The 15590-nt window shown below is 31.7% G+C and overlaps 1 protein-coding gene across 1 annotated transcript; it reads right to left on the reverse strand.

The window, feature by feature from the left end:
* Positions 1–10841: 10841 nt before the first annotated feature.
* Positions 10842–14995, reverse strand: LOC136202786 (probable glycosyltransferase At5g20260). The gene is made up of 5 exons (XM_065993662.1): positions 14603–14995; positions 12652–13705; positions 12425–12555; positions 11972–12320; positions 10842–11696 (listed from the first exon to the last, which is right to left on the reverse strand). The coding sequence occupies exons 2-5, from the start codon at positions 13663–13665 to the stop codon at positions 11031–11033; spliced, it is 2160 nt and encodes a 719-aa protein (XP_065849734.1). The 5' UTR covers positions 13666–13705; positions 14603–14995; the 3' UTR covers positions 10842–11030.
* Between the last annotated feature and the right edge of the window lie 595 nt (positions 14996–15590).

The raw sequence follows: 15590 nt of genomic DNA on the forward strand, positions 1-15590 counted from the left end.
TTCTTCTTGTGATCTCTTATTGTTTCTTGGTTGTTGGTGGGTTATAAACCTTTGTAAGGCTCTATTGGGTTTGTTTTGCCCTCAATTTTATCATAATAAGAGAATAATGGTAGACTCCTCAAAGGTCCCATGGTTTTTACTTTTCACACCGAAGAGGTTTTCCACGTATAAATCTTGTGTTGTTGATTGTGGTTTAGATTTCTATCCTTGTGGTTACTGTTGCTGTTTTGATTTGGAACTTGGGTTGTGCTTTGGTTGATTGTTTGTGTGATTGATCATTGTGGTGTTGTTATTCATATTCCGCGTGTTATTGTTAACCCGTCTTTTGGGTCCTTCAAATATATATAAATATATATAATAATAATTCTTGATTCAAAAAAAAATCTCAATAAAAGTATAATATTATGTATAACTAAATATTAAATTAGTTTCATACGAGTTTTTCTAAAATAAATACAAGTTCAAATTCAAAAAATTTCCAGCAAAAACAACATAAGTTCAATTAATGGGTGAATCTGTAAATTTAAATTCAATTTCATCTGGTTATTCATGGATTCTTCCATCTCCAACTACATCAATTCCTCCAGCATTAATAAAGATATAAAAAGCAATTATATATCTAATTAGAACCCACACCCATCTAAGGTTAGAGTACGGTGAGAATGAGATGGATGAGGGAGAACGCACACCCATCTATCTATCTATACTATATATAATAGCCGAAACAAAGAGAAAGGATGAGAAGTGTTCTAAAAGTCTTTTTGATGAGTTGTCAACGTAGTAAAAAATCAAAATTAAAAAGATTTAATTATTTTAAAATAACAGATTTATATTTATAATACATTAAACAATTATTAGTCCATTAATTAACATAATAAAAGAAAGGAAGAGTTATAGGAAGATGAAAAAACACAAAGCAAAGGAAATCCAAAAATCGCAAATAAACTTCTATATAAAGCATGATAGATAGTTTTCTATTATTATATTCATTGTCCATAATAGATAGTATTATATTTTTGAAGGTAATTATTCGAATTTTTTCACATGTTGTAGTTATTTTGTTCTCAATTGTTGTTGTTTTATTTTTTTAAACAATAGTTGTTATAGAATCTTTCAGATCCATTTCTGCTGGTTTTATACATCTCGCTACCTTATCCATGTTTTCTTTTTTATTTGTCTTTTTTTTTTAAATTGATATCTCCAATTGAAGAAATCCGATAGAAATAGAAGATGCATGGACAACTAAAATCGGGAAACACAAAAGTGTCAAAAATTACAAAAAATTCTTATGTTTCTCAAGGTAATTATTCGATTTTTTCATATATTGTAGTTGTTTTTGTTCTCAATTATGTTGTTGTTTTATTTTTATTAAACAATAGTTGTTATAGTTTTCATCTTTCAGAGATGAAATTCCATTTCTCTCGTTACACAGGTTCTATACCTCTCGCTACTTTATCCATGTTTTCTTTTTTATTTGTTTTTTTTTTCAAAATGACTAAAATAAAGATTTTGTACATTTGCATTATTTTTTAGTATATGTTGCTAGGTGTTATCGTTTTGATTGTTAGCTCTAACTAAAATTTAGATTTTCGGCTTCATATGAACTCAATTTTTAGCTTTAAATGAAGTTAGATTAATTTTTCTAATTCGGAACCTGTTGAAATTCGCTCATTTTTTTAGTTTGAGTTTATATAACTGATATGGATTGTATTTTCTATTTTTATGCATTTTGGTACAAATAGATATAAAGTTTCACACAATAGTTGTTCATTGAAGTTTGCGACATATTGAATAAAATATTAAAGAGGTATTGAAATATTAAACTTACAATGAAGTTTATTTCAATTAAAAATTATATTATTATTATTATTGTTATTATTATTATTATGAAGAAGTTATTTTTTTTCCAGTTCTTTAGACAAAGAAATTGTAAGCGTCTAATACACTTGATAAGATGTTTATTCTTGAAGAATTTGGATTATGCTACATACGAATCAAAATGAAGGTAAATAAAAATAAATTTTGATGCTCAAAATCTTAAAAATGTACATTAATTATGAGATATTGAGATAATTGCTTTTGCAACATTGACTTATATAGTTTTTAACTATTATATTGTGGTTTGTACAAAATTTTTAGTATTTCAAGAGGTTTTAACAAATGAAAATGAAACATGACCATAGGACAATTGTTGGAAAACATTGATTAAAAAATATTATTATTTGATTCTCTTTAAATTCTTAAATGTTGAGCATTTGATTCTAATTAATAGAATTAATTTCACATATTAATTATAAAACTTTTTGTTTTTTTGTACTGAGTGGTTACAATTGCGATTTCATTCTATTTAACTAAAATTAATTTATGGGCAAAAAATATTTCCACTCCCCTCTTTATATGCTTATATCTTGACATTCTCTCTTATTTTCGAAAAAAATGAGAGGAAGATGATTCTCTACTAATTATCTTTTTTGTCCCTTCATTTTTATTTTCTATTATTTTGTTTGTTTTTCTTGCTTAAGAAATTTAAGAATATATAATTATTAGAAAATATTAATAAAGTCAAATAAGTGATATCAGCGAGTGTGACTGATATTCTATACTGTGAAAGAATGAAGAACAAATTGATTGAATGTCTTCATGAAATATTACGAGATGAAAATAGAAGAAATCATCGTCTTAAGCTGATTCAATTGGATATACTGGGTTATTGTAGCAGAGTGAATTGAATTCGAATACTTGGTGATCATGAAATTACATCAAGCAAAATGATTATCATCAAGATGAATTTGTGACTAATTCTTATGAATTTTATTTTTTATATATAACATATTGAATAGATAAAGTTATTTTATGGGCAATATTAGAAAAGTATTGATTGTAATAGTTTATAACATAATATATTGATGTTGCTTCCATTTTAACATGGATTGTAATTCTTTATCGTAGATATAATATTTATATTTAATTGTAGTTTAATTCAATTTTTGTTTAACATAAATTGTAATTCTTTTGTATTATAAATATAATATTTAATTTTAATTGTAATTTAATTCAATTTTTGGATTCTCATTATATTCTAATATATTTCTTAATTAATCTCATATTTTATTATTATTGTTTCACAGAATTCCAGTTATATGAAAAGAAAATGTATTAAAATTACTACAAATTACAAATCATTGAATTTTGTAAAAATAAATAAATCATTCACCTTTAATTAAAATTCTATAAAAAAGCTAATCAATTATTTTTAAAATTACTTTAATTTGAATTATCAGTAAAAAATATACATTAATTTCAAATACACATTATGTAAAAAAAAATTCTAGCATGATATAAAATTACTTAAAAGTAAATATATTAATTTATTTATTTATCTAAATTATATAAAAATTTCATATCCCGTGTATCGCACGAGTTTTCCGCTAGTTATTCTTAATAGAGAAGGAGATGGAGCGCATCAGTTACAAAAATCTGCATCAGAAATAAAATAGAGAATGAGAATATCTAGGAGAGAGAATCAATCACCTGCAGATTAGCTTCCGAGTTCAGGCGAGTGGCTTAAATAGGAGATCGAGCTCTCACAATCAATGGTGAAAAGCTTAGATCAAGAGTGAGAGATGAATGGTGAAAAGCTTAGATCGAGAGTGCGATGAATATCGCGAAATGAGAGGTTAGATTGAAGGAATCAAGATTACATATTTGGAATATAATGGGAATTACTATGGGTTTGTTCAATAATCATAATTACAAAACTTATTGAAGAAAATTTAAGTCATGTAATTCCCATTACATTCCAATAAAATTAAAAGTAGCATCCAAACATAGTAATGAGCTTACTTATGCCTTGGGAGGTCATGGGTTCGAATCACATTCGGGTCTGGTGGAGATTTTTCTTTCTTCTTTAATGTAAGCGCATTGCGCAAATTTTTAAAAAAAAAATAGTAATGAGCTTTTGATGTAATGGGCATTCCATTACGAAGCCCATTGCGTCTTACCAAACGTACCCTATGTGTATGTTAAAACTCGAATTCAATATTTAGTTTAACCGATTTGAAACTCTTAACTAAGTCAACCTTAATTGGTGTATTTATTAATTAGTTTAATTGTTACTTTTTAACTATATAATTTTGAACAGAAATATAATTTCCAAGAATATAATAGTAAATTTAGATTTATTAATTGACATTTACCACTAACATGTAGCTAGATAAATATGTGTAACATGTTATTAAGGTTTTTTTTAAGGATTATTGGTATATTTTTTGCAAAAAAAAAAAAACAAAACAACAGGTAGTAATTATGAATAAAATTTCATTTAAAAGAGACGTTGCAATAAACTAATTGGAAATGCTTATAAAGCTAATTTTTTCAAAATTAGAGGTTTGAACCTAAAAAACTATTTGAAACTGTTAGCGATATTTTGCTAATATGTCTATTTCAACATTGACTTGTGTGGATTTGATGCGGGCGTGCCAGAGAAATTAATTCCCAATTGATTGTAATTGTTTCGGATTGTGAAATGCGCATTAAATTTAACTTCTAGAAACGAAATGATTGGATGAAGGATTCAAGGATTGAAAAATAAAAATCTTTTTGGGATCCTAGTTCCACTATAAAAAGAAAAATTTTACTTGCTCAGTTAATGGAACTATGAAAAAAAAACTAAATCAACACAAAGATTTAGAAATTTTTTCTTTTTTATTGATTTTGTAAATATTATTTTGATTACAAATGATGAAATCGGAAAAGAAAGCGGTAATTATAATTGAAAAAACTGCGTTAATTTCGTGGAGAAATTACATTTAACAAAAGCAAATAGTCATAATTTAATTAAACAAGAATGAACCTATTGACAAAGCTGAAATTGAAAACAATAAATTTGAAGTTGGGAATGAATTGACGACCCGTCCGTGTCTAGAGTTGAAATCAATATTGTATGTGGGTGATAACTGTTGTGATTGATCAAACGGAATTAAACGAATATAGACTAAAAGCTAGAGAAGTATTTGAGTTAAGCAAATAAGTTTTGGAAACTTGGAATTTTTGGAGAAGATGACAATGGTGGATAGATAAAAACTTGATTTCAAACAAATTGGAGGCGAGAATGAAGGTAACAGCTTAAAGATGAAGACTAAAACATTAAAACGAAACTTGATTGCTTGCAATAAGGGAATTTCGAAGATCAATTCCAAAGAAAGAGTTGAGTTTTTTGTTGTAAGAGTTGATTGAGAGTTTGGAACGGTGATTTTGGGTCCTATTTATAGCTAAAATCTTCGAGCTTCATGTCTCATGGCTTCCTACATTTACTCCCACTAACGTTGTAAAAAACCTCAGGCGTTAGTTAGGCAGAAAGGCCCTAGGGGATTAGTCGGGGATTAATTAGATTTGTATTTTTATATTTTTTATTTGTTAATCAACAAATGTTATATAAATTCAATATGTATTATACTATCTAAAAGTAATAATATAAACAAAATTAATATAGAAAAACATGTATATTTGTAACATATATCTTTAAAATGTGCAACATCAACATTTCAACAATAATATCATTGGAACAGCTCAAAAGTAAATTATAATATAGCAAAAAATAAATTCATAATAAAAAAAAATGTTGTTCTTCACCGTTGTTTGGCGTCCAAGCAGCCTAACCGGAGCACAAACAGCTAAAAATCGTATAGGGGCCAAAACAACACCTAGAGGGACTAATCAGAGAAAATCGAGACGAATTCTTGATTTCAAGCGCCTAGGCGGCATTGGTTTTGAATAGTGACTCCCACTATTTTCACTAATTGATTTTGCAAAGATGGAGCCAAAAAACATGAGTATTAGAGGCATAACATGGTTCCACAAAAATAGCATCAGAAGCCTAGGGATGTAAACGGGGCGGGACGGAAAGGGGATTTGGTTTCCCATCCCCATCCCCGCCTAAACGGGGATTCCCCATCCCCGTCCCCGCCAGCTAAACGGGGGACAAAACTGTCCCCATCCCCGCCCCACGGGGAAACCGCGGATATGGGGAATCCCCGTTTACCCATTTAGTCCTAAATTCTCAATTATAGAAGCATAACTTAAAAAATACCAAATTGAAATGTTGTCTTCCCCATCTAAAATCTTCAAATTCCCATCACTGCTAATTGTTAAATAAACATTAGTAAATGCTGAAATTTTCGTCTTTGAATCACATTTTTTTGCAAGACAATAATTTATTAAAATATATTAGAACTTTCAACGTTCATTTTTTTGGTAAGTCTGTGTGCCAAAAACTATATATTTAAACTTTAGAAATTAAAATCATACAGCCTTCAATTATTATTTTCATGTTCAATAATTTTATGTTTGATAATAAACACACCTTACATATTCATCATGTTGTAGAATGGGTCCAAATGGTTAAAGACATTGATTTAATTCCTATATAAACGGGGATTAATTGGGGATTACCCATCAGGGATTTACGGTACGGGGATCCCCGCGGGGCGGGGATACCGTTTCCCGGCCCCGCCCCGTACCCCGCTACGGGGACCATATTGGTCCCCGTCCCCGTCCCCATCCCTGCCAAAAAATGGGGCAGGGAATCCCCGCCCCGTCGGGGCGGGCCCCGACGGGTATGGGTATTTTCCGCCCCAGTTGCATCCCTACAGAAGCCCGTCTCCCTGAGACCAAGAGCCGTCACAAATCAAAAATTACTTATATCATTTCAAACTAATTGTTACATTTGACCAAATTGTATATATTAAGGAAGTGATTTATTTGCATTAAATCTATAAAAAATGGACTAAAATACCCTCCACTCATTAATTAAGATAATGATTGAGTAATTAGTATCAAACTCATTAATAAAGGTAAAATAGAAAAAAATTCCTTTCAAAACTAAAAATGACAAAAATTGTAAAATAAGAAAATTTGATCAAATGCGACAATTATTTTGAGATAGAATGGGTAACTCTTATCTGCTAACAATAAAATATGTATCATCTCCGACAATATTGCTCATACTCACTTTTATTTAATTTATTAATATTAAAATCATATTATACTGTTATATTATCAATGGTGAGAGAGATGGACTTCTCAATAATAAGAAAAAAATAGAGACTATTCATAATTTAGGGAGGAACTAAAAGGCTCTCAACCAAATGAGCATAGCTCAGTTAGTACACCTCTAGATTGTGGGTTTGAACTCGTTCTCTTACAAAAACAAATATCAAAAGAAAAGGCCAAAAGACTCTCGAGTTGAATTTTGGCATAAACTGCTAAAAAAAAATTACATTTTTTAAAAAGTTCAATATTTTACTTAAGATCCTTAAAGAAATCTCTTTGAGATGTTCTTAATCGTCGTAATTGCATGTAATTAATTTTTACCTTTTTAGATCTTTTTAATGCATTAAATGGTTCAAAATTGCATAAATAATGGACTCTTGTTAAGAGAACTTCAATTTTCTTGCAATAATCTCGAAAGAGATTCGAGGGAAACTTAAGAGGAATCTATTTTTCTCGAGGAATAATTTTACTTAGAGGATCGGAGGTCATTTAATTCTTAACACATTTTCTATGAGCAAATTAAGAAACATAAAATTTAAAGGTGTTAGAATGTATACGTCCATCATGGACATCATGGCTAACAATTTGGAACAGTTACTAAAGATGTTAGACACAATCCGATAGTAGAGAACGTGGTTTGATAGAAGACTTGAAAGTTATCACCACCACCACCACTATAAAAGAGAGAATGTAACAATGAAAAACTCTTTACACATTCAAACTAAAAACAGATAAGTTAAACAATTTAGAAAATTTTCCTTAAACTTCAGTCTCTCATTCTCGTTTTAATTTTCTTCCTAATTTATCTATTTGAATTTCTTTTACAACTTTGTAGACAATTAGTTCACTTCAATCAAGTACATCATTTTCTTTCAATCCAAAGTATAGTTTATTATATTTTGTTCTTTAAACATTTATTAGAGCTCATGTTGCTTTAATTGCAGAACCTCTGAAATTTTAGTTTTCTTTTATTTTTTGCAATCGTTTGATTTAGAAGTAACTAGACCCACTTAGAGAATGCTTAATTCTGTAATACGCTCGTTTTTTTCAAAAAAAGAGCCAAACTATCATTATGGCCAATTCTAACAGAAGAAATTGCCGAAATTGTGACATGACAATCACGGTGGAAACCTGAGAAACCATGAGGAAAATCCCAAGGGAAACCTTTCTTAAGAGAAACCATTTAAAATACTTTTTATGGGAATAACATTTTAAGAAAATTTAATGGGCAAACCTTTTAGAAATGTTTTTCTATGAGTAGCTTTTTAATAAACATTTCCAATTTACCTTTGCTCATGCACCTTGTCCTTTTTTCCTTTTTGATGAACTTCTCCTCATGTATTATTCCTGGTGCACCCTTTTCTCTTCCTGAGTCAACGGACTATTAGAAGTTATTCAAAAGCTTTTAAGGATCGTGAATCATAAGAATAGTTACACATGGTGACAAATATTTCAGAGTGAAAACGTGATTTCATGTGAGATTTGGAAGTTACCACCACCATCGTCTATAAAAGAGAGAATTTCAAGATGGAAAAGGCTCTACACACTAAAGCCAAAGTTAGACATGCCAAGAAATTCTAGCAAAAAAAGAATACTTTAATAAATTTAGATTTGTCAAATATTTCCTTTAGTTGTAATCTTCATCATTTTAATTCAATTTCATCATTTTTTTCAATCGCAATACAATTTATTTTATTTTGTTCTTCTATCATTTTTTGGTGTTGGTATCATTTTGATTACAGAACCTTTAGAATTTGAGGTTTCTTGTATTCATTACCATCCTTTAATTTTTTTTATATAGTTACGGTCGTTTGATTTTAAAATTTAATAGACGCAATTTAATTTCACGGTTTGAGAATACTATAATTTTCTACATGTTCACACTTTATAGAAAAGAGCCAAACAAAAATTGACACACTCGCTTAAACCGCATCACAATTCCGCTAAAGAAGAATGATAAGTACAAAGATCTAGTAGCTAATGGATCCAAATACGAAGAAACAATGGTGACAAGAAAGGTCCCACATTTGATGGACCAAATTGAAGGGATCTATAGCCTTAGAGAAATATCATGAATCTATGTAGAGATTCAAAGTTTGCCATTATTTAGTTCCATTGAAAGGAACATGGAATCCCTGATGAGTGACATCGACTAGCATATTGGTCCCCTCCAATGGAATATGGAAAATATCTTCCAAAACTTGTTATAGCCAAGGGCGAGCAAGAGTGGTCCTTTTACTAGAAGAGGAAACCAAACTCCAAGTTTTTCAAGAAATGTTTCTCAAGGCTTCTTGGAGTCCAATGAAAGGTGTGATTTGTTTGGAGCCAAGAGATATCAGATTTCCCTCCTAAAGGAATAGGCCATCTTACAAAAGGTCGCTAGTTCAACATGTCAAGAAAATTTTGGTCATAGATTACAATTAAAAAAGGAAGCAAGCTGAAAAAACATACTTCAAATACCATGATTCATTGAATCATATGACCAACAACTCGTGAGGCTTCAAAAACATTTTCCAAGATGGGATTAATAAGGGAATCCTCAAATTCGCAAAGAAAAATGAAGAATGCTGGTAAATAAAGTCATTTTCCCCGGTTGCAATAGACATGCGAAAAGTCATAAAAAAACAAGATGTGCTTATAAAACTTATAGAATCAAAAAAAACAAAAACAAATGTTACCATAATTGGATCCCTAAGAAGTAATTTAAAGGTCCCGAGAAACCTCAAGTCAACAATAGAAGGCACGTGGGAAGACACCAAACATCCTGGTGGAGGTAATAAATGTCGGGAAAAAATCATAGCGAAAGAAAAATTTAGGTAAAAAGGGACCAAATCTTTTAAGATGTGAAGTTCACAAAAACCTAGAGAAGGTTCCCTCAGCAAAACATTAAAGGAGGCCTTGAATTTTGGTGCCTCCAACAGAAAGTTTTTGGTATCCATTGGCGCGTACTACTTCATAAAATATTCTCTCGTCCTCTCAATAGAACACATAAGAGAATGATGCAAAGGAAAATGATATATGGGAGACATAGGTTGGAGGAAGACGTAAAAGTAAAATCCGAGTACAAAAAGAATATCAAAGTGAAAGTAATCAAAGTGTGAGATTTCAATCTACTTTTAAAAGTTAAAGGAATCTAACTCCTACATTTAATTATTAGGTCATCTCAGAGACCGGTGAGTATTAGTAATTAGATATTAGCATGCAAAAGGTCACAAGATCAACTCAACAACCTTAATTTTGTGTTACTTAAAGAAATATCTTGTGTCACTTAAAGCATGAATTTTTCGTCCCTCAAGTTTATGTTTCCAAGGGATAATTGTTTCAACCGAATATAAAATTTTACTCGAACGTACATGTAGTTGGTAAAAAGTTCTTATGTAGTCCATTTTTCCCCGATGGGAATTATAAAGAAGACTTGAGGAAAGCCATGGAAGAGACTTAGGAAAATCCGAAGGAAAGCCTTTTTTTTAATGGAACCGTTTAGGAAACTTTTAATGTGAATAACATTTTAGGAAGCTAATGGGAATGACATTTTTAAAAACATTTTCTAGAAGTAACTGTTTAATAAACTTTTCTAGTTTATCTTTCTTAGTGCACCCTTTCCTTCTTGATGCACTTTCCTTGAGGTACCTTTTTCCGATGCACCGTTTTTCATTCTTAATACACTTTCTTTATCATTTTGATTGCATAACTTTTGAAATTTTAATCAAATACTGTTCTCTGACACGCTCGCACTTTCTAGAAAAGAGCCAAACACAATAACGAACTGCCATGAAGATGCGAACAATGTATATAAATAAATAAAAGGAATTTATTATCTTCCAACTTTATGTACAGAGAAAACAACGTAACAAACAAGTGAATGAAAAAATTTCTCAATATATAGCATGCTTACTACCTAATTTTGCTTCCACGTACAGTTGCAGGCTATCATTAGCTCCCTCCAGGCCAACAAACAAACGAAATAGATGCGATCTTCATCAGGGCTGCATTTGAAAAACTCTATTGTACCAAACTGAATGAAGTATCATGTGAAACAGGTCATACTTTACAGGCCTAGCATGCCAAAGAAAATGATGTTGCACCTTTTTCACCCTCATCTGCATCTCCCGGTACCTACTTTCTGGGATCGAAAGAAGTATGTTCTTCAAATTTGGAATATCTTTCTCCAACACGAAAACAGCAAAAGATTCCCAGTTCAAAACTTCAAAAAACGGAGGCACATAATTGTCAGATATAATTACCGGAACACAGTCGTACATTATGGCCTCCACAATTCGTGGACTATTGACTTCATAACCTCTTGGACATATACAGTACTTGCTGCTCTTCATGTGTTGAGGGTAGTTCATTTTGCCTTTGCTCTTTTTAGGCATCCGGCTATATATTTTCATGTCAGGGTCTTTATTTCCCCAATGCTTCAACAGAATTGGCCGCACATAACCATGCATGCCACCTGCAAAGAATGCCAGAATCGGCCTCTGTGAAGCAGGCTTGCCGCCAAGATCTCTAAGTGGATTCTGAGGCGTTCGCACATTCGTCTCTGGAAGTGATACGTCTTTGCCAAAAACAAAATCTTCTTTAACATCCGAATTACAGAGGGCTCTTATGCAATTCGACATAATTGCTCTTGTTTCCGATGGTGCCTGAGAAAGTTCTCTGTATTAACATATAATATATATTGATATTCTATTTCAAGTGCAAATATCATTCACCTAGATGGAAAGAGCATATGTTTATCCTTCATATCCATTTAGAGAAAGGTAATTTCACTATTGAAGAAATCATAACAAGTAACTAAAACTAAGAAATGTACTTCAGACACTATTAAATATGAGATGGAATCTTTTTTAATAATGACAAGAATGTCAAAAGCCGAAAATAAATGGGACAAAAATCCAAGGAAAAAAGAGGAACATACCCAGTCATGACAGGCAACAAGAAAATGATCCGCTCCTTGGGTTCTGTTCCAGAAAGGATATTTTGCCACAATCATGTCCAAGTAATTCTTCAAATATCTTATGAGGTTCTTATGACTATGTGAATCAGGAACATATAACTGTAACTCCAAGTTTCGAGAACTAAAAGGCAAGTAAAAAAGGTGAGCTTTCCTTGGATTTTTTGTAACAAACTTTTTACTACCTTCCAGCAGTTTCATGAACCATCCCTCAGAGGCATATATTCCCTTGAGTACTGGCTGATGAAGTATGGGCTTTTCACCCTCCTTGTATATATATACTTTCAGCATATCTTCCATTAATTCGTAACTCCTGAAAATATAAAAACACAAAATATACTTTAAGCATGTGTTTCAATTGTACTCAAGCACAAGGCTTAAGTTTAAGAGGTAAATTACCATTGATGAAAACCTCACCTTCTGAACATGGAGACATTCCAATAAAGAGGAGCATGAAGAATTGGATCATTTTTTAAAGCCGTAGCACTCTCGACCTGCGATTTGGTATGCAGTAGTTCTCGGTCAACTGCAGAAGTCCATTGTGGTTTCTACAAACAGTTTGACAAATTTAAAGAGATATTTAAGCAGCTATCAATATATATTTTATCCTCAGAAACTTTTCAGAGAAGAAGTTCATAAACTACCATGATATTAGGAGAAGACCAGCTCTGACGTAGTAAGTTGTTCATCTCAGAAACTGAAATCACCCCTGAAGTAGGCATTTTGGGCCTTTGCTTCACCTTGGGAACATTTTCACGGGACAATTTATCTTTGGAAAATTTGGTATTGTTACTTTGGAGTTCACCTGATTTTCCATGAATTTCCAAAATGGATTTTACATCTCTATCCACAAAAGATGCATTAGAACCAACATCTGCAACAGGATTTGAAGATTTAGATTCCACATCCCTCGGAATTGTTAGGTTAGGTGAAGGGTCAACTGGTGGTAGGAATAGAACAGGGGATGCAACTCCAGCAGTGGAGACTCCAATAATTTCAGATGAGGAACTAGAATTTTCTCCAAGGAAATTCTCTTCCCTTTCTTCTTGTTCGAAGATATCATCTGAAATTTCAGCCACATACAATGTAGAATTTCTGTCAGCTGCCTCTTCAACCGCTAAGTTATTATCTAAGTTGCCTACTCCAGAAGAGTTCTTCGGGCCTAAATTTTCTTCAGATAAAATATCAGTATCATTTACATCAGAGGTGGTGGTTTTTTCCCATGCGTGATTGATATTTTCTGGAGGGATCTTCTGTCCATATCCTTCTGGTACAAGTGCGATAATTTCATCATGATCAGGATGTACAACAGATTGCACAGGTGGCTCTACTGTTTGTTGTAATAAAGACTCTATCTCATGGCTGTCTATATCAAAAGAATTGGTTAATACTACATTCCCTTCTGCCACACGATCACTATTTACATCTTGATCCTTTTCAATAGCATTGCTAGAGCCAGATTTTGATAATGTTCTATTGGTTAACAAGCTTTGGTTTTCTGCTATTTGATCTATATGAATAGAAGACATCGACGACAAAATGTTGCCAGATGGAAGTTGAAAATGCTGGAATGTTATTATCACAACAAACATCATTCCCAAAACCCCTAACAATCTCCAGGTTTCCACCCGACAGTAATATCGAAATTCTTGTCCCATTTAAAAACCAATTTGATTTGGAGCTGTCCAAATTTAATCCCTGCATTAACTCCTGGATTAGTTTTGAAAGAAGCCCCTTTTGGTAACCATTTAACATCTCAAATCCATACCAACAACATATATATGGCATACATATAAACAAATTCCCTGCAAAACTGTGTAAGCAACAAAATTTTATAACTTTTCAAAGTTAACAGTCAATTCATTCATTCAGCCATATAAAGTAGAGGACCTAATCCACTCATGTTAAAAAGAAATGAGTGAAGACACATGCTTCTAGTTTTCTTTTTATTTTCCCAAAAAGGGGAAACAAGGAACTAAAAATTACCATGTCCATAAAAATCATCAAAGATAAAAGATAGCATAATGTGGAATCAAATATTTGTGTTATCCTGCTTCTGAAAACAATACAGTCCCTTTTCAGAGAACAGATCCTTCCCTCAATTTCCTGTCACGTGAATGAAATCATGGTACAAATTGACGAGAACAAAACAAAGGGGGGAGGAAAAAACTCCGGAAACTAAATGGTGGGGACGGTGGGATTTAACTGCTAAATTTTGCAATGATTACAAATTATCCAGCAATATTGCATCATCCACTAAAAGCATTACATAGAAGTTTCATAGTGAAATTCCACAAAAAGCGAACACTAAATCGACTCAGATATCACTATCAGTGAAATGCCAAGTTAACGACCAAACAACCAACTCCATGATTAAAACCATCAGATATTAAGAGATCTCATTATCCCCACGCAAATTCAATGAAAAATTCCTTTCCAACCCAACCAAAAACATAGAATCAAAATACACATGTTGGCTTTTGAAACAAGCAAGCAATCAACAAGAAAAGAAAACACAGATCAGATTCTCAATCAAAATAACTAGAAATCCAAAAAACAAGAAAGCAAATTAAACATGCAAAAGAGAAAAATTACCACATGAGATGAGAGGGAGAGAAAGGCTTGTTTGTAGCGGAGAAAAACTCAATTATTGTGTTTACAAAAATCAACAAGGTTTGGGTCAAAAGTAGTAGTAGCCAGTTGTAGATTCGAATCCCAAATTCCCTTCGTCGGCCACCAAACAGGAGTTTGTTTAGTATCTTTAATTAAAAAGAAATTCAGACTAAAATGTACAGGGACTAGGATAAGAAAGAGTAGTGTGTTTGTAAATATAGGTTATGGTTCCGGCGATTCATCCATTACTAGTAGACGGAAAAGCTCTGTTCAAAGATAGTAAACCATAATCGTTGAGTATTCTACGGCGCATGCCGCCATCCTTCATTTGACTCTTGTGTGTTTTGTCCACGCCCATTCCGGCTTACCTGTAACAATTAGCCACCGATTACGCATACATTTTATAAATCATTTCTTAAATTTAAGGCTTAATAGTATTGTTTAAAGCAAAATAATTGAATTTGGCGCAAAAATATCCGATTATTCTTTCGAATTTATAGTGTTTTTTTTATAAAAATGCGTACATTATAAATAAGAAAACAATAAGTACAATAAGAAAAGTAAGGAATAAAACCTTACATAAAGGTAAGAAAATGACTGCAAAGAGCAAAATAAACCATTAAAGGTACAAATAAAACAAACAACAGATTAAACATATACTTCTTGAAACTCCAAATTTGTAGAGAAGCAGATGTAATCAAATCTTCAACATTTAAACCCTTCTGAATCTTTGGATCTGGATCCTTTCTTCTGAATCTTTGGATCTGGATCCTTTCTTTTGCAACCACGTAGATGTAGTGATCTACGAATAAGATCTACCATTTCTGTCCTTGCTAAATCAGAAAATGTTATAAATGAAAAGATAATAAATAACAAATGCAATTCAAAAGGAATAAGAGATTCGGTGAAATATATACAATGAAACTATAATTTATTGAACAAAGAAAAAGAAAAATAAAACAACAGAATG

Source organism: Euphorbia lathyris, chromosome 8, assembly GCF_963576675.1.
Source record: "Euphorbia lathyris chromosome 8, ddEupLath1.1, whole genome shotgun sequence".
In the NCBI taxonomy this organism is placed as follows: Eukaryota; Viridiplantae; Streptophyta; class Magnoliopsida; order Malpighiales; family Euphorbiaceae; genus Euphorbia; species Euphorbia lathyris.

What these genes read in the sequence shown, in the direction of transcription:
- LOC136202786 (XM_065993662.1), bottom strand. Translation starts at nt 13,665, where the DNA reads ATGGGACAAGAATTTCGATATTACTGTCGGGTGGAAACCTGGAGATTG. An exon ending in GGTCTTCTCCTAATATCATG is followed by an intron (nt 12,556 to 12,651) that starts GTAGTTTATGAA and finishes AACTGTTTGTAG; the next exon opens with AAACCACAATGGACTTCTGC. An exon ending in AATGTCTCCATGTTCAGAAG is followed by an intron (nt 12,321 to 12,424) that starts GTGAGGTTTTCA and finishes TTATATTTTCAG; the next exon opens with GAGTTACGAATTAATGGAAG.